At 34.9% G+C, this 19,187-nt stretch overlaps 1 protein-coding gene across 1 annotated transcript; it reads left to right on the forward strand.

The window, feature by feature from the left end:
* The first annotated feature begins 282 nt into the window (after positions 1-282).
* On the forward strand, positions 283-15,762 carry LOC121261416 (kinesin-like protein KIN-6). The gene is made up of 23 exons (XM_041163769.1): positions 283-924; positions 1,135-1,334; positions 1,559-1,682; positions 1,850-1,944; positions 2,625-2,748; positions 8,397-8,462; positions 8,663-8,725; positions 8,941-8,991; positions 9,144-9,226; positions 9,322-9,436; positions 11,007-11,055; positions 11,165-11,319; positions 11,604-11,804; positions 11,979-12,083; positions 12,362-12,436; positions 12,525-12,599; positions 12,715-12,817; positions 13,391-13,485; positions 14,406-14,539; positions 14,636-14,714; positions 14,935-15,059; positions 15,210-15,288; positions 15,652-15,762. Exons 1-23 carry the CDS (start codon positions 364-366, stop codon positions 15,745-15,747), a joined length of 2,853 nt encoding a protein of 950 aa, XP_041019703.1. The 5' UTR covers positions 283-363; the 3' UTR covers positions 15,748-15,762.
* Positions 15,763-19,187: the final 3,425 nt, after the last annotated feature.

Consider the following 19,187-nt stretch of genomic DNA (forward strand, 5'->3'; position numbering starts at 1 on the left):
ATTTTATTAAATCTCCACATAATAAAATAAATATATCAATTTTTTTAAATCATAAAATAAAAATAATATTAAAAAAATATATTTTAATAATATTTTATTTAATTTTTAATTTTAATCTTACGTCATCTCACCTGTTAAAACAAACGACACATGAAAATGATCGCACTACAGCAACCGACACAGTGAAGTACGTGAGCTGCAGGACTGTAGTTGCTTAATTTTTGTTCCATTTAAGCAAAGAATAAATGGTAAATAAAAAAAGCAGAGTATTTGAAAAAGTAAAATGACCTGCTTATCCTTCGTCCGATTCAAAGTGATTTTCCGCCATCTCCCATGTCCCTGAGAGGCGAAGAGAGTGCGTAAATGGAGACGAAAAGCCCTCTCCCATGTCCGAACACGGTGACTGTTCGGAGAAACCCTCACCGGAGGGCTAGGCCTACCCCTTCCACAACCGCTCCCCAAATACCCGTCCCATCCTCGTCTTCCTTGACGATAGCCCAAGATATTCCATCATTTCCTATCCAGGACATTCTTTCAATAGAAATCCCCCAGAAGGGCCAAAGCCCTACAAAACCGGACCTCCCGTCCTCATCGTCCTCTTCCACCGATGCTCCAGTCTCCGAGAACCTCAGAGTCTACCTCAGAATTCGGCCTCTTTTGCAGCCCAAGGCCACGGTCCGAAACGGCAGCGCCGGGGAGCATAACCATAGGTCGAGAGCCAAGAACGCGTGGCCCCAAAACTTAGCAAATAAGGGCTCTGCGAGGGACAAGAACGCTATGAAGAAGAGCGGTGAAGTTTGTCTCACGGTCAATGATTTTCAGTCAGTGACACTATCGCCGCCCTTAGCTTTAAAAGAATCGAAGCGAATCAAGTCTGAGGTTTACGGAGGGTTTTCTCACGTATTTCCGGCCGACTCGTCTCAGGTTTCTTGCTTTTCTAGTCCGTTTGGTTACCATGAAAATGCATTAAAATAAGAAGGATCTGAATATGCAACATGGAATATTCTGATTGAAGTGAACTTTCCGCTTAACTAGTTTGGTTCAGATGCGGAAAAAGTATTAAATTTTATTTCATTATGATTCTTGTTACTAATTATCAGGATCTTTTGGAATTTGTCTCTGATGACAACACAGGGTGAAGTGTATGAGAGAATGTTGAAGCCTCTGGTCGAGGATTTTCTCCAGGGCAAAAGCGGAATGCTTGCTGCATCGGGTCCTAGTGGCTCCGGTAAGACTCATACGGTTTTCGGGAGTCCTAGGGAACCTGGTATGGTGCCGCTTGCGCTACAACAGATCTTTAAGCAGTCAGGGGAAAATAATTCTGAGACATTCAGGTAGCTGGCAATTGTGCAATTACGTCTATAGATATCTACATTCTATTTAAGAGTTCTGAACTTGCCAGAGTCCATTGCATTGTGAATGTGGGGTTTTTGTCTAATTTGTTCCCAGATGTGGTAGCATTATCAGTATATTCGTAGTTCAATGATTCTAATTGTTAACATGTCTGGAGCAAATCAAGGTTGTAAAGAAAGAGACTTCTCGTATCATGTATTTTCAGGTCATTTTCTATATCAATATTTGAAATAACTTCAGAACGAGGAAAAGGAGAGAAGGCATACGATTTGTCACCTGATGGAACTGAATTAAGCATGCAGCAATCAACCATAAAAGGCCTACAAGAGGTTCATAGATATTTCTGTTTTATGTAAACATTGGCTCTTTTGCTGATTTACATTCATATGGATAACTATCTAACATCTATGTTGATGATGGAGATAGAACTTTTGATTGGATGATGGAGATAGAACTAATAATATGACTTGTCTGTGTATGCAATTGGTATAAACAGGTTGTTATTTCTGATGCTGGACAGGGAGAGTCTTTAATAGCCCGTGCTATGTTAAAACGTGCCACAGGAATGACTAATGCAAACAGTCAGTCAAGGTGAATGACAACGCAACTAATTTTTTCACTGATATCGTTATTGTATTTTATAGTTGATTTAGATAAGAAATATCAAAATAGTGTTGTGAGTATTAGAGATTTAAATGATCACTATGATCAGTTCCTGTTATGCTTTTTTTTTTTTTTTGGTACGTAAAGTTCCTGTTATGCTTAGTTGTTATTCAGTTAGATTAGTTAGTAGTTAGATGCACACGCAGCAGTTTAGGTAGATGTTTGGCTAATCAGTTCTAGAACTAATCACTGACTCTTGTATATATTCAGTTAGCTATTTTATGCAAAGTTTTAAATTTCATTTCGTACCGGCTTGTACGGCCGAAATATATCGTACCGTCCGGTATAGAGAAAGGCCGAGTTTCATACTGGTCAGAATTTCGGCCTGTACTGGTCGATATTTCGGATTTCGGCCTTTACTTTTTTTTTTTTTTTTATTTCTTCCTCATTTTTGGAATATAATTTATATATATATAATCACTTATAAAAAAAATATATATTTATATATAATTTATTCATATATAGACCATTATTTTGGAATATAATTTATTCATATATAGACTATTCCGAAATGGTACCGGTACTGAAATATCTTGTTTCAATGCCTCAACCGAAACAGTATTAAAAACATTGGTTTTATGCTCTCCCCTTCTTTTAAAATCTTGCAGCCGGTCGCAGTGTATCATTAACATTAACAGCGTTGCGAACAAGGTTGATGAAGTCGGTAACAATGCTGTCTTAACCATTGTTGACCTTGCTGGAGCTGAAAGAGAAAAAAGGACTGGGAATCAGGTACCTTTCCTTTAAAATAAGCTGATTTATTTTTATAAAAGTAGTAGTTGCAAATTGTTGAAATATTTGTGGGTTTTGATTCTGATATCTGGTTGTATGATTATCTAGATTAAGAAAGTAATTAGGAAAAGATACTTTCTGATTAATTATCTTAGTAAAATAATACAAGGGTATATATACTATTTACAGGGCCAAAACAAATATCTACAGTTAGTTACATTCTAAACACACGTTGGAACTAAGTCTAACTAGAAAATATAAGCAAGTAAAAAACTTTGAGTGATACATCAATTAGAAACTTTAATACTTCCCCTAAAAATGGAGCGTAAATGGAATGAACTCCCATCTTGCATATCAAAGTAATAAACTGTGATACCCCATATGATAAGGATAAGGGTAGATGATGTATGAGATCCCACAGTGCTTGAGGAGGAGAAGTTCTTGCTCTTTATAAGGTTTCAATTGTATCATTGACTAGTCCTTTTGAAGTATAGGCCATGTGGTTTGGTCCTTCTATTGGGATGTTAAATAAACTGCTGACCACCTAAATCCTTAGCGAGAACATCAACAAGCTGATGTTGAGAAGCAACATGAAATGTCTTGATAACTCCAGCTTGAAGCTTGTCTTGTACAAAATGGCAATCAAACTCAATGTGTTTTGTATGCTCATGAAAAACAAAATTTGCAGCAATGTGTAGAGCAGTTGTATTATCAAAAACAGATGAGCACTGTTAGTATGAGAAACCTAAAAATCTGAAAGTAAAGTGAGAAGCCAAACAATTTCATAAGTGGTGGTTGCCATCGATCAGTATTCAGCCTCTGTTGAAGAACGATAAATTGTTTGTTGTTTCTTGGATTTCCAAGAAACCAATGAATCTCCAATAAAAATACAATAACCAATGATAAATCTTTGAGTATCCGGACATGAACCCCAATCAGAATCTATAAAAGTTTTAATCTGAAGACAAGTGTTAGCTGGAAAGAACAGACCATGACCTGGAGTAGATTTTACATACTACGAAATGTATAGGTTGCTTGCAAATGAGGCTGACGTGGCTTATCTATATATTGACTAAGGCCCCGTTTGGATAGTGAGAGTGTTTCATCTCATCTCATCATTACAATTTTCTCAAATTTCCACACAAAATATAATAAACAATTCAGTTTTTTCAAATCTTAAAACAATAATAATATTAAAAAATAATATTCTAATAATATTTTATTTAACTTTCAACTTTCATCTGAAACCATCTCATCTCATCTCACTATCAAAACCGCACTTAAGCCTATGTATAGAAAAAGTAAGGCCAAGTCTTGTAATTGTAAGATATAAAAGTCTACCAATAAGTCTTTGAAAAACTGTAGGATCGTCCAATAAATTACCGCTGTCTCGACTAAAGATTAAGCTCAAGAAGTGTAGTGGAAAACTTGGAAAACCATTGACGTGATGCCTGCTTCAAGCTATAAAGAGACTTGTTTAGTTTGTACACCTTAGACTCCCCTTAGTATGAAAACCAGGAGGTAAAGTCATGTAGACTTCCTCTAGCAAATCATCATGTAAAAAAGCATTATTCACATCAAATTGTATAAAAAACCAATTCTGAACAATAGTTATAGGAAGTAGTGTGCTAATAGTAACCATTTTTGCCGCAGGTGAAAAAGTTTCAAAATAGTCCAAACGTTCACGTTGGGTATAACCCTTAGCAACTAATCTCGCCTTATATCGTTTAAGAACCATCAGCTCTATATTTGATTTTATAGACTCACTTACATCCAATGGGTTGTTTCCCTGAGGGTAGGGAGGTAACAGTCCAGGTATTATTGGTTTCTAGATCTGCAACCTCACCAGCCATAGCATCTCTCCAATGAGAGTGCTTGACTGCTTAATGATAGAACTCATGCTCAATATAGCAGTAATTGCTAAAGCAAAATATCTATGTTTAGGAGATGAACGATGATAAGAAACAAAATGATTAAGAGCGAATTGATTACCTGCTGGAACAAAAACAAAACCTATGGAATTTGATGCAGAGTGTGTAGTAAAAGAGTTACAATAATAATGCTGCAAATAACCAGGAGCTCCTTGGATTTGAGATGATTTACGGACTGGTAAGGAAACTGTATGGTAATTTGTGGATGAATAATTTGCATGTGAATTAGGAGATGAAGGATCTTGAGTTGCAGGTGAGGTTGTGTTTATGGCTGTATCTGCAAAAGAAAAAACTCCAAGAATAGGAGGAGAGGGTAAAGTGACTGTTGAAGGCATAATAAACATTTTAGATGTTGGTGATTGACTTGGAAATGGCAATGGAATGATGGGTGATTGCACTGAAGTGTATTTAGATGGACACACAAAGGGTAAGGAAAGAGAAACTTTGTAAGTGAATACATGCTCATGAAAGACAACATGTCTTAAGTAAAGGTGACTTTTGTAGTACGATCTAAGAGTTTGTAACCTTTTATACCAAAGGGATAACTAAGAAAAATACACTGTCGTGCTCTAGGATCAAACTTAGACCGAGATCTGAGTAAAGAAGATGCAAAACAAAGACACCCAAAAGTTCTAAGATGATCATAACTAGGAGGGGAATGAAAAAGCAACTCACAAGGAGATTTATGACCCAATGTAGGGGTTGGTAATCTGTTTATGATGTGAGTGTCTGTCAAAATGGCATCACCCCAGAATGGAAGAGGTAGATGGGATTAAAACATTAAGGTCCGAGCTATGTTTAAGAGATGTTGGTGTTTACGCTCAACAACAGGGTTCTGTTGAGGAGTTTCAACACAGCTAAGCTGATGTAGGACACATTTGGAATTGAGAAAAGATGATAATGAAAATTCAGTACCATGATCACTACAAATTTTCTTGATTTTGGTATGGAATTGGGTTTCGATTAACTTGAAGAATTGAGAAATTATAAATGAAACTTTAGATTTGCATCGCAAAAGATATACCCATGTGGCTCGTGTACAGTCATCAACAACAGTTAAAAAATATTTGTGACCTTCAACAGTGGGAGTAGAGAAAGACCCCCAAACATCACAGTGAATGAGGTCAAAAGGAAACTTAAAAAAATGAGGATTATTGGGAAAAGGCAGCTTCTTTTGTTTGGCCAAAGGACCGACAAAACATGGAAGATGAGATCTAACATGTCAGAAACAAGTTTATTGAGAAATTTCATCCTTGAAACAGAAGGATGACCTAATCTATGATGCCAAAGTTCAAATAATGTACATTTTGATGAATTTGAACAAATAGACAATTGTTTAGCTAAATTTGAAGAAAATACAGACAAAGACTGAGATTTATATAAATCATTGAGGGAAGAGCCTGATTGTTGCAATACATAGAGTCCTCCTTTTGTCTACCCACTCTAATTAGCTTCCAATGAGTCAGGTCTTGTATGAAAATAAGATCAAAAAGAAAGAACAAGCAGCAAGTTAGAGACGAAGTTAACTTGCTAAGAGAGATTAAATTGGAAGAAAAGGTTGGAACACAAAGAACATCTCTAAGAATGAGAGTGTTAGAAATATGGATAGTGCCAATGTGTGTGACAGAGACACATTAGCCATTCGAAAGTTTGACTGTAGTGTTTACGATTGAAGTAAAAGAAGAAAAAAATGAAGTAGAAGGGACCATATGATCTGTGGCTTCCGAATCAAGAATCCAAGAAAGAGAATCAAGATTAGTAGTATTAATACTAGTAGAGGAAAAAATTGAGGGAATGTGATGATTTGGGTTATGAGAAAAGGAAAATAAACCAGCAAATGGAGAGGAAACAGAACCGACTGCATTAGCAGTGTGTTGTGGAACATCAGAGGAATAAACAAAGTTGGAAGGTTGGAGCAAGGCCAATAGTTGCTGATATTGAGACTCAGTCAAAGAAATGGGAGATGCAGTCGAAGAAGTGTTGTCAGAGACAACCTGTTTTGCCACCTTGGCTTGAACTTATATCCCTGTGGAAATCCATGGAGCTTTAAGCACTTCTCAACAACATGACCAGTGGCTCCACAATGTTTACATACTGGACTTTCTTTCTTGGACATGGATCTTGCAGGACAAGTAGTATTAACTTTTATAGCAAAAACATGATTCTTAGATGAGGAAACAGGGAGGATCGAAATCTCATGCTGTTGCTCTTCTTGTAAAACAAGGCTGAAAACCTTGTTAAGAGGAGGCAAAGGCTCCATTAAAAGGATCTGAGCCCTAATAGGAGAATAGGACTCATTTAAACCAACAAGGAACTGAATAATTCATTCATGATGAACATGTGTTTAGGGTATGAACAGCCCCACAAGAACAAGCCGAGATCGGCTTGTAATTGATTAATTCATCCCAGAGTGCCTTCAGCCTTATAAAATAGGCTCTAACATACAATTGCCCTCGAGAAAGAACAGAGATCGATTTCTGTAATTGAAAAATGCAAGGACCATTCTTTTGGGAAAATCGCTCCTTTAAGGAGTGGTTTGAATTCAGAGATGAGTTGAGATGGTTTGTGAATAGTACAATAAAAGTTGAATTATTTGTTATATTTTATGTGAGAATTTGGAAAAGTTGTAATGATGAGATGAGATGAGTTGAGATGAGTTGAGGTGGGTTGTGAATTCAAAAGGCGCCTAAGTCATTCTAGATCTCATATGTTGTGTTGATATAAAGGATGCTAGCAGAAATTTCAGACGAAACTGAGTTGAGAGTCCAGGATATTATCATATTGTTGCAGCTCATCCATGAAGCAAGCATCGGATTTGAAGGCTTGAGGATGGTTCCATCAACAAACCCTAATTTGTTTTTTGCAAACAAGACCATTTGCATCGATCGGGATCAAGTATGATAATTGTCACCAATAAGTGGCTAGGTGACGAGAACGATGCCAGGACTATCGCCTAGGTGAAGGAAGAATAGGCTAGTGGTTCTTCCATCGAAGAGGAAGAATGTGTCGGTGCCGTGAGGGAGAGAAAGAAACGTGTAGAAGGTCTTAGAAATCTGATACCATATTAAGAAAGTAATTAGGAAACGATACTCTCTGATTAATTACCTCAGTAAAATAATACAAAGGTAAATATACTGTTTATAGAGCCAAAAGAAATATCTACAGTTAGTTACATTCTAAACACACGTTGGAACTAAGTCTAACTAGAAAATATAAGCAGGTCAAAAACTTTGAATGATACATCAATTAGAAACTTTAATAATCTACCTGACTGCTCTCCTATAACCTCGGTAATTTGTTGTTTCTCACAATAAAACTAGATACTATCTAAGACTTGAAGCTCATAAGGGGCTCTATATGTTTTCGTTAAAGGTAATAGTCTCTTGGAGCTGGGATGAAATTTTAATTCGGGATACAGTTCTAAATTTCTTTCATGTTAGACATGTAATGTTCTAGGGAAGCATTGGAACTCTAGGCAATAATTGGAATCATTTTCCCCTTTTTTCTCCAAATTTTCCAGTACTATTACCAGATTATCAGAAATATAATCTTAAACTACAATATAAGATTTAAAAGAACATCTTTGGAATGAGACTTTAGGGATTCATGATAAGATTGCATGAAGTTATCTTAAGCATTGAAGGGTAAATGTCATATGTATAGTGTTGCGACCTTGGTCGGGCATATCTGATCTTAACCTGGTCTGACAATTTTCAGGGGGCAAGATTGCTTGAAAGTAATTTTATCAACAATACATCAATGGTTTTCGGCCTGTGTCTAAGAGTATGTATCCTCAATTTGGTTCATGGATCTCATAGTCAATTCATTCTATATCTTCATAATTATCCTTAGTTGCTATATTTCCTTAGCATTTAATCATTGATTGTTTCACTTTATCGATTGAATACATTTTATTCCTTCCATTCTTTATCAATCTCCATTCTTCCATGCGCACGTGATATAGTTCCTTTCTTTTTTTACAGTCACTGTTGGAGCACCAAAAGAACCCCAAGAAGCCATTGCAGAAGCACTTCCAGAACTCATTGGTAATGATTCCAGTAATGATTTCAGATGTTGCTTTTATTAATGCATTTTAGCTTACAATCCCTTTTTTCAATACATCTCCCATTCAAGGGTTTCTTGTTGGCAAGGAAATATTGCTACACAGTCTTCTAATCTTTGGTCTTTTCACTCTTGGATTGATTAACACATTCTTATCGAATCAAATATAAGCTACAATTGCGACTTCTTTCTCTAACAGTTGACCAAATACCTGCGAGATTATTTGGAAGGAAAGAAGCGGATGACACTGGTATGTAGGTTGTGGGTAATGGTGCTTTCTGTTTGATGAGATCTTCCATGGCCAATTTAGTAATCTGAAATTAGCTTTCACTCCACTTTTCTCCAACAAGCTTCTGAAAAAATTGCATGCATTTTTTTTTTTTTTTTTTTTTGCACTTGCAGATTTTAACAGTTAGAGCCGGAGCAGAAGACTATCTTGATACATCCTACTTGCTAAAACAAGCTTCACCATATATGAAAATCAAGTAAAATAATATAGCAGTACACGTATTCTTTTTCCAGAAATCTGATTATACTTCCAAGTTTCTTAGTATTTTTCTTGTAATGTTAATAATTTTAGGTTCAATAATGTTGAGGAGTCTTCCATCAAGAATGGTAACAAGAGGCATGTCCAAGCATTGCCTAGAGTTGAGCAGCCCAAAAGAAGGAAACTTAGTGGCCTTGAAGCCCACGTGGTATTTTATTCATCCTTTTTGGAGTCCTAAATGTTTCCCTTTTAGAGTTCTAATTCTGTGCATACCACTAACATCAGTTAATTTTTTTCCTCCCTGCATTTAGGCATGCCTACTGCCTAGTGTAATTTGTCAAGTCCATTTCTTTGCATGGGGTTCGTAAGATGTTAACGTAGGTTCAGTGAGGATTGAATTATACTCTGGCTTCCAAGTCTCATGGGTACTGTTTTTGAAGTTTAGGCTTTTCTTTTGATATCAACATAAAGAACCTAGAATGGTATGGAATATATTTTTTCTTGATAGGTTTGGTGAAAGGCCGATAATTTACCTGATCTATATGGTCACGGGTCTGAGTTTTAATGGGTAAAAAGATATGTTGCATTTGCAGTGTCTTTGGGATTCCTTATCATTAAAAAAATATTGCAAAACCTGTTGAGTAATGCCTTTTTGCTTTGCTTATAGCTTTAGAAGTGAGGAATACAGCATGCATGGGAGAAAACCTCCCTTATGATTTAATAGAGTTTTTCTTTTTGAAACTCTTGTACATTCCAATTTGTTCTTGCAATTTGGAACTCGTTTCTCTCTGAATTCATCCTGGCCATTTACATCTGTTGGATTACAAAGGAACATACACAAGAAAGTTGTTCAATATTGGTACTAAAGTATGATATGCAGTACTCTTCCCCAAACTTAAAATATGTTCAAACACTGAGGACACAACACTTTACCAACATCTGATACTTGTTAGATGGCTTGCAAATAACTCATTCTATCACGTGTAAAAAGTGCCCAATGAAAAATTTTGGCCTGATTTGGATAGTGAGTTGAGATGGTTTGTGAATAGTAGTGAAACTTCCGAGGGTGCGGTGCATGGGACCAGGGTTTATTTTGCAGGAGTGGGTCTGAAGGGCCCTGCCTTGGAGAGGTTCCCCGACATGAGAGAGAAAAAGTTGAATAAAAATATTATAAAGTTAAAATATTGTTAGAATATAATTTTTGTTTTATGATTTAAAAAAGTTGAATTGTTATTTGTGTTTTGTTTGGAAGTTTGAGAAATTTGTAATAATTAGGTAATGATTAGAGGAAAAAGTTGAAAAGTGTTTGTATTTGTGGTGTTTGGATATTGAGATGAGACGGGATGAGATGAGATGAGATGGAAGTATCTCTCTATCGAAGCCAGGCTATACTTCTTTCATGTACTGTTACATAGTTGTGTTTTATTAATGATTTATTTTCTTACTATCTACGGTCCTGCAGACTGATAAACACTCAAAACATGTTTTTTTCCCTAGGCTCCTTTAAACATATAGATTAATGGTTAATACTAACACAGCATGTGCAAGTATCTAAATTTATAGTAGTTGCTGGGCAACATCCTATGTTTTCATGAAACGTGAAACTCATGTCCTGTTCCACATAATGGCTGAAAATGGATTTCCTTGATCATCATATCTGCTGTTGGATGTGATTCCTGAGATCCAGTTGTTGGTCATACTTTTCAGATTGTTATTATGAATATTTATGTGATTTTAGGCTTACATTTATCATCACTTGTACTTTGATTTGATTTCAGCCTGAAGAAGGAAAGCGCATTGGAGAGGAGCAAGGGCTTTCTGAGGAAGGTTGTAGAAAATGCATTAATTTCGTGGTTTCTCATTTTGTTCTAGTTACTTGACTTGCATTTTTTTCTGGTTTATCTTTAGAATATCTGGTATATTTGCTTCTTTTCAGAGGCCTCTCAAATTTTCAGATTGGATGTTAATGAGAATGCAACCAGAAAGTCGGACTTTCCCAGCTTGGCAGAGAAAGAGAGAAACCATCAGATCATGCAGAATTTCACTAAAGCTATATGGAACGTCTTGAAGCAATATAACCAAAAGCTCAAGGTATTAATTCATTAATAGTAAGTTTTGGTTAAACATTTTTTTTTTCTTGTATATGACCCGTGTACTTGGGCTTTTGCCTATTCCTACGATCTATAAAATCTTATTTACCGATAAAAAAAAAAAAAAAGTTTTGGTTAAACATTTTCATTCTGTACATGCCAGATCATGAATTAGTAACTGCATCCAATCTCCATGAATGTCTTGAAGTTTTGATATCTCTATCAATGCAATTTCATCAGTCAACTGTCTGGCACAATCTATTCCAAATTTCTGGTTCTGATCAGGTGGCAGAGAGTGAAATCCAGAGTCTCAAAGAAAACCTTACAAATGAAAAGACTAGAAGTCTTGAGCTGGGAAAAGAGCTGGAGGATTTGAAGTCCTACTGTACTTGTTCCAAGGGACTTCATGGTGATGCCTCCGTGGTTAAAATATGCACAAGTTCAGAATCCATTGTAGAATTAAATGGATCTAATAATGTTGAAGAGGTTTGCATTACACACCCACCCACCCCCCCCCCCCCCCCCCCCCAACAACCCCCATCTCTCCTTTTAACGTGCTGTTTAATTTTCTTTTGCATATTTTCCTGGAACTACTCACTTTCTTGTTTTGCTTATGATATCCATCTGATAAAATAATCTATACTTAATGTTGATGTTCAGAAAGATGTGGACCTTCATTCTTCCAGCCTCAGGGCATCTAATTGCAATGACACTCTTGGAAAGTGTGACTCCTGTCCAAGTCAGGATAAATATGTGTTCTCACAGGTATAAAGATATCTGCAATTATTTTGTTCAATCTATTTTCATCAAGTCCCGGCCCTGGTCTTATATGATCCCAAACTATCTCATGTGGATCTGGGAGTTAATAGTTATTCGTTCACTTGGGATACATCTATTTGCTTTAATAAAATCTCTTATTACTTATAAAAAAAAGTTATTCATACATTTTGTTACATGTTTCTTTTGATCTCTCAAATATGATTTCTATTTCCTTTCTTTTTAGTGCTTTTGGCAATATAACAGTATTTGAATTGTATTTCAAGGAAAAAGGTGGAAACTTCTCCTTAAAGTTGAGTGGATTCGACTGTGTTGACAATAAGCAAGAATCTGATGCCACTGTAAGGAAGCGTCACCTTATATTTTTTTAGTGGTGTCTCCTTTTGTGAAATCCTTTGATATTGTGAAAATTTTTTCTCGAGTTTTCAGGAGAGTTGTTCTGATGTTGACATAGGAAATGCTTCACGCTTTTGTGTTGAAAACTGTAACCAGCAGAATTATCAGGTATGACTGTTGAAGTTGGGAACTTCTTATATTAGGAAACAAAGAACATGTATTTACTCTTATGTGTGCTGAGAATAGCTGGGGATATAACACATTTTTGACATTATGTAATCAGGTAGGTGATATCTATCCCAGGAATGGACACAACACGGGGGATTTAAACGAGTCTAAATCTTTGGGAGTCAAATATAATTATTATCCAGATGCTGATGCAACAGGTTTGATTCAAAAAGTTTGTTTTTTGTATGCATATTGTGCTATAATGACTACTTGTTCTATGATATGGAAACCATTGGTAGTTAGATGCTTGAATTCTTTTGAATAGTTTATAGAATCTAGCTACCCAATGTGTCCTTCAGAACTAGTAGATGCAGGAGATCTTCTTGTTAGCAATTAGGCCTTGTTTGGATTTGAGACTCATCTCAACTAATCATTACAACTTTCTCAAATTCCCATACAAAATATAATAAACAATTCAACTTTTTCAAATCCCAAAACAATAATAATATTAAAAATAATATTCTAACAATATTTTATTCAACTCATCTAAAACCATCTCAACTCATCTCAACTTAACTCATTTCTAAATCCAAGCGAGGCCTTAATGTATCTTTTGTGATTTTTGCATATGAAGATAGTTCTAATGGGCTTTGTTTAGAAGGTAGCCCTAGTTAATCCGAAGGGATTTGGATCCCAATAGTATGGTCTATGATTGATGTCATTCTTCCTTATCTACTAGTATATTTTTCAGCCTGGTTTCTATCTGTAAGTAACAAGTTCAAGGCTTTCAGAGGTTGCTATCAGCTGTTCTCGGTCACATGGGATAGTTAGAGATGACAGCTGTTCATCCGTGGAGCTGGACCAACTTCTTACCAAGGAGGATAAGGTTAAATTCTTTTTCACGACTTATTCTTTTATCTGAAGTGGTGCTTTTTCCTCAGGTTTTATGTCAAATGTGTGTTTTTCTGCTTTGATGGTTAGTTTGTAATGTTTCTTCAAGTACGATATCCAGCTAAACACACGAAAAAATACTACTTCAAGTACGATATCCAGCTAAACACATGAAAAATTACTACTCTGTCATTACATACATATATCTGCTTCGTTTAATTACTTTCTTCGTGGATTACCCATATTCAATTGCCTATACTGCTTCTCATTAGTCTTTTTACCCAAATAACAGCATACGTTGTGACCTGAGGAACTTGGTGCTTGCATTTAAAGCAGAAGAGCAAGGCTACCAAGCTGGGACCTGAATTGGCTTTGCCAATATCCCTAAACTGAATTACTTTGAGCTTGTAGAAACGCACACACATCTGATTATTTTGGTCATTGTCAGGTCATCCCCATGGACTTTTAAAACTTTATTTACAATTAAAAATTGAGGTATAAATTGATTAAAAGATAATTCAACACTTCTAGAACTGAAGAAGTTATCTTGGCTGTGAGCTCTATAAACCAGATGTTCTTGTTTTGAAGCTCCGGATTCACACTCTTAGGGCCATTGGACTGGGGGAATTTCCCCTTGAATTATCCGAGGTGCAATTACGGGAAACTTCTTACTAAGGGCCTGTGCACCATCGGGATTAGTTGGGACTTTGTTCAGGACACCCGGTGCCAATCAAAAGAAAAAAAAGAACTGAAGAAGTTATTGGTCCATTAATAGAACTTATATATATATATATATATATATATATATTCTTGTGAATTGAAAATCATTCTTGGGCAACTTTGTACCTTTAGATGCATGCATACAGAGTAAAAAGTGGTTTCATGGTTCTTTTTCTTCTTTGGATCATTTTTTAGGAATCTTTGGATTTGCCACCATCACCTAAGGAAGATGCTGCATTTACCCAAGCATGCAGTGATCTTGATGTGCTGGATAGTGAACCTATATCTAGTACTCCCTATAGAGACTTGAATTTGGAGAAATTAAGCAGGTCAGTGGGTTGTCATTTCATTTTCAAAGTGTTTGGCTGCACACACTGTCTTCCTTAATTTCAATGCTGATGACACAGCTTCTCACAATTAATCAGGAAACCTTTGCTTGCATCCTCGATATGGCCAAGGGACCGCAGTGCACTGGATGTTGACGATGGGATTATGGAGCCAGTGGTAAGTTGTTTGTGTGTTTCCCTGTTCTTTGCTACTTTTATGCATATACAATCACTTAAAATTTGAAAATGTTTTGTGATCTCTCTGTGATGATCATGGGAATGCCAACACATTTTTCTCGTTAAATGAAAAATAATTTTATATGGATAATATGATGCAAGGCTTTATATAAAATTTGATCTGCTCTCTTTTCTTCTCTTTCTTGTTCTGTCTTTTATAGGATTTGTTGGATCCACCTCAATCACAAAAGGAAAAGGTTACATTTACCAAAGAATGCGATGCTGATGATGTGCCAAATATTGAACCAAGAGTTGATTCTTCCAGAAAACTCGAGAAACCAAAAAGGTAACCGGGGCTGCCTTCCATATTTGAACTTGACATGTCACTATGTGTCTTGCCTTGGATCTTGTTGAGGCTATTAAGTTTACATTTTTTTTCAAGGTGGATCTCTATCTTTGTTCCTGAATCTATTTGCATTTTATTGCCAAAAATTAGGAGACTTTTGCCTGCATCATCCATATTGGTGAGGGATTTCAGTGCATTGGGCGTTGAAGATGATGTTGAGAAACCAAAGGTAAATTTGACAATTCTGCTATTTTCTTTTTGGTTTGCTATAGCCTATTCCTGTCTGAGGCACTAAAGGAAACAAAATTTTCTAAGTTTCGAGGTAAATTTGATAAATCAAGTTTGTACCTCAATTCACTGACGTGGAATTAGGAACCAAAACAATGTTTTTTTAACACCCAAGTAGTGAAGTAGTAGGAACTCTTCATAAGGTGGGAATGGGCACACTACAAAAATTGCCTTGCGGCTTCATTTTGGCCTACAATTTACAGACAATATTAGCTGAAGAAATAAGAAAAGGACAAGTATTTAAGGATTTTTTTACAAGTATTCTAGGAAATATTATTGTATATTTCTATTAAATCATATGCAGAGCAATAGAGCTGGAAGGAAACTGGCTATGGATGAAAGAAAAACAACTCAGGGTAGGATCGCTCTCCTGCGCTTACTTAAGATCACTCCCCCGTAATATAGCAACGGCGCTTTTTTTTTTTTTTTTTTTTTGCCTTTTCTTTCGGTTTGGTGTATAGTTGGGACTTTACGGCCCCTGCAGCTCTAAATTACGAAGTCTGGTACTTGTAACAGTCACCATTGTTGTTCCAAATAGAAAGCTTTTACATAATATGTTTTAACTCTCAGTCGTTCAATCTGTCCAACTTATGTGCACGTCCATGACTAAAATGTTCGTGATTCCATGGTTTAGGTTTTAGACTTGGGAGATTCCTTTGTCCTCTCAATTGTTTGTAGTCTCGAGCGCATGGCTCGGTCGAAACTGTCTTTGTAATTTTTCATTTTGCATAAAAAGAAATGCAGTGTTTTTGGGCTACACCGACAGCTTAGGACAGTTGTGGGGTATGGCGTTGTCTGAGCATAGGCACAAGTACAACAAACATTTCCTATGTCCCACGCCAATTTATTCTTTATTCTTGGTCGGTACCGGCCCATGCTATTAGCCTATTTATATAGATTAAGAAGTCGGGTCACTTAGAGCTGGTAGTGGTAGATACTAGATGAGGCGGGGGGTTGTTTAGACTTTAGATGCATCTACAAAACTACAACTGAGCTAAAGGTAGCCTGGGAGAAGACTGAGGTGGGGGTCATATCGCAACTTGAGTCTTTGTAGTTGCCACGATCCGATGGGCTAGCCCAAATTGGTGAAATCGGCTCGCCATGGGAGTGGTGTACACTTGGGTTTATCTAGGGCTGAGAACCGATTATTTTGGAGTCGGAGGGCCCAACCTCCGACTCCGACTCTGACTTTTTCGGAGGTCAAATCCGACCTCCGACTCCGAGATGTACAAAATCCGCTCCGACTCCGACTCCGACTTGTCGGAGCGGAGTTGGATTTTTTTTTTTTTTTTTTGTCTTTTTTAACTTCATATTTGACCCACTTTTAAAAAAAAAAAATTGTGGGATTTCAAATTTCAATTTTCTCAATGTTACAATCTAAACTAATTAAACTTTTGATTATAACAAAAAATACAACTAAATAAAACAAGTAACATACTAACTTTTGATTAAACTTTTGCTAGTGATTTTAATTTAGTATAACTATATGATAATATTAGTATAAATATTATACTAACTATATCACTAATAGTATTAGTATACTAATACTAGTATATCACTATAGTTAATAGTACCCTATAGTAATATAACTATATTAGTATTAGTTATAGTGATTTAAATTTTAGTATAACTATATTAGTATAAGTGATAGTGATTTAGTATAGTTATAATACTATAAGTTATAACTATAGTCTATATTAGTATTAGTATTAGTTATAGTAATTAGCATAATTATATATTAGTATTTGCTATAGTGATTTTAATTTAGTATAACTATATAATAGTATTAGTATAAATATTATACTAACTATATCACTGATTGTATTAGTACACTAATGAATAATACTAGTATATCACTATAGTTAATAGTATCATATAGTAATATAGTATTAGTAATTAATACTATAGTGATTTATATAGTAATTTATATATAGGCTTAAAGTGGTTTACTAATTTATATATAGTAATTAATACTATTAGCAATTTATATGAATAATACTTTAGTTATTATACATTAGTATTATATGTTATTATAAATTTATAGATTAGTGTTTACCATTAGTATTACAATATTACATGTTGATGTTATTATGCATCTTAGTGTTTATAGTATATTATATATACATTAGTATTACATTCTATTATATTTATACATTAGTAATTTAGTGTTACATGGTAGTAATATTGTAAATTTGTAATAGTATGATATTTACATGTAGTCATATACTAAACTATTATTAGTCAATTTAGTTTATATATTATCGTATAAATATATTATTTAACTAGTATATTATTGAGTTTAACTAATTATATAAGATATATTTGTATAAAATTTAAATAATTAATATATAGAAAAACACATCTTTTTATAAAATATGTATAAAATTGGAGGCGGAGTTGGAGGGCCATGTCGGAGGCAAAGGCGGAGGGTCGGAGTCGGATCGGAGCGGAGCCGGAGTCGATTCATCAATGACTCCGACTCCGACTTCGACTTCGACTTCGACTTCCAAGAGAAAAAAACCTCCAACTCCGATAAGTCAGAGTCGGAGCGTAGCCGGTGCGGAGCTGAATTCAGAGTCGGATTATTAGATTTTTTGTCAGCCCTAGGTTTATCTCAATCTTTGTGTCTCATCGTCGTGCACAAGGCCCCACATTGTGGCTGATCACGATGGACTTACTACCAGCTGCCCATTGTTGTTATATTTGTAGCCTCCCATTGAGTTTGCCACCAAAAAATAAAATATTACATCACTATCTTGTTATCTATTCTCATTTTATTGCGTTGGTATTTTTTATCAATTAAGAAATCAGTTTTTATTTCTTAAAAAAATAAGCTTAAGATTTGATAAACTGTCACCTAAATCAATACAGTAAGATAATAATAAAATAAAGGTATAGTTTATAGCATTTATAAGAAAGAATTGTGAAAAAGAAAGACACTATTTTAGTTGAGTTGAACAACTCGTAATTAAGGGTCTGTTTAGAATTTAGAAGTTACTCAGAGCAATTCAATTTAATTTAATTTTAAACTGAGTCTAATATTTAAATACTCAACTTTTAAATTATTAACATCATTCAATTTAAAATTTCTTTACATGTGAGACATATAACTTTTTTCAATTCAAAATTTTACTTAAAAAAATATAAAAAAATTAATTTTTATTAGTGAGACTTATTTTTTTATAAAGAAATTATATGAAATTTATTTATTTAAAACTTGTAATTAGACTTGCTATTTGTGTTAGATTCATTGGATGTGAAAGTTGTAGCGCGTTTGCTGTTGCCATGAGGAGACCTGACCTTACGTTGCGTGGACCACATAAACGTTCCGTGAAGTGGGTCATAAATACCTTTCTGTAAACTTTACATTATATTTTAGGGTAGTAATACTACTTTATTACTATTTATCTATTATTTAAATATATTTCAAATTTTTTTATATTTTTATCATTTTTTTAAATATTTTTTTTAATATTCTTAATCTCTAAAAAAATTAAAAAATATATAACTTTATTAATATTCACTTTTTAATTATTAAATAAAATTAAAAATTAAATAAAAATAATAAATAATAAATAAATAATAGTAAAGTAGTAAACTATCATTATTCTATATTCTAAGCCCGCCGTATGCTTTCGACTTTGGACTGATGGAAGAGATTATGTCTGCTGTCAACGTCCCAATCCCGACTGATTAGCTCAACCTTTTTGTCCTTATCCCTTTATTTTTCACCCTGTCATCATTAACTTTATCATGTCTTGTCAGAATGTTGTGAGCTCATTTTTTCCTAATCATTTCAAATTATGTTTTTAGACACTTTTAAAAGCACTGGCCACGCAA

Source organism: Juglans microcarpa x Juglans regia, chromosome 4D (assembly GCF_004785595.1).
Source record: "Juglans microcarpa x Juglans regia isolate MS1-56 chromosome 4D, Jm3101_v1.0, whole genome shotgun sequence".
Classification (NCBI taxonomy): Eukaryota; Viridiplantae; Streptophyta; class Magnoliopsida; order Fagales; family Juglandaceae; genus Juglans; species Juglans microcarpa x Juglans regia.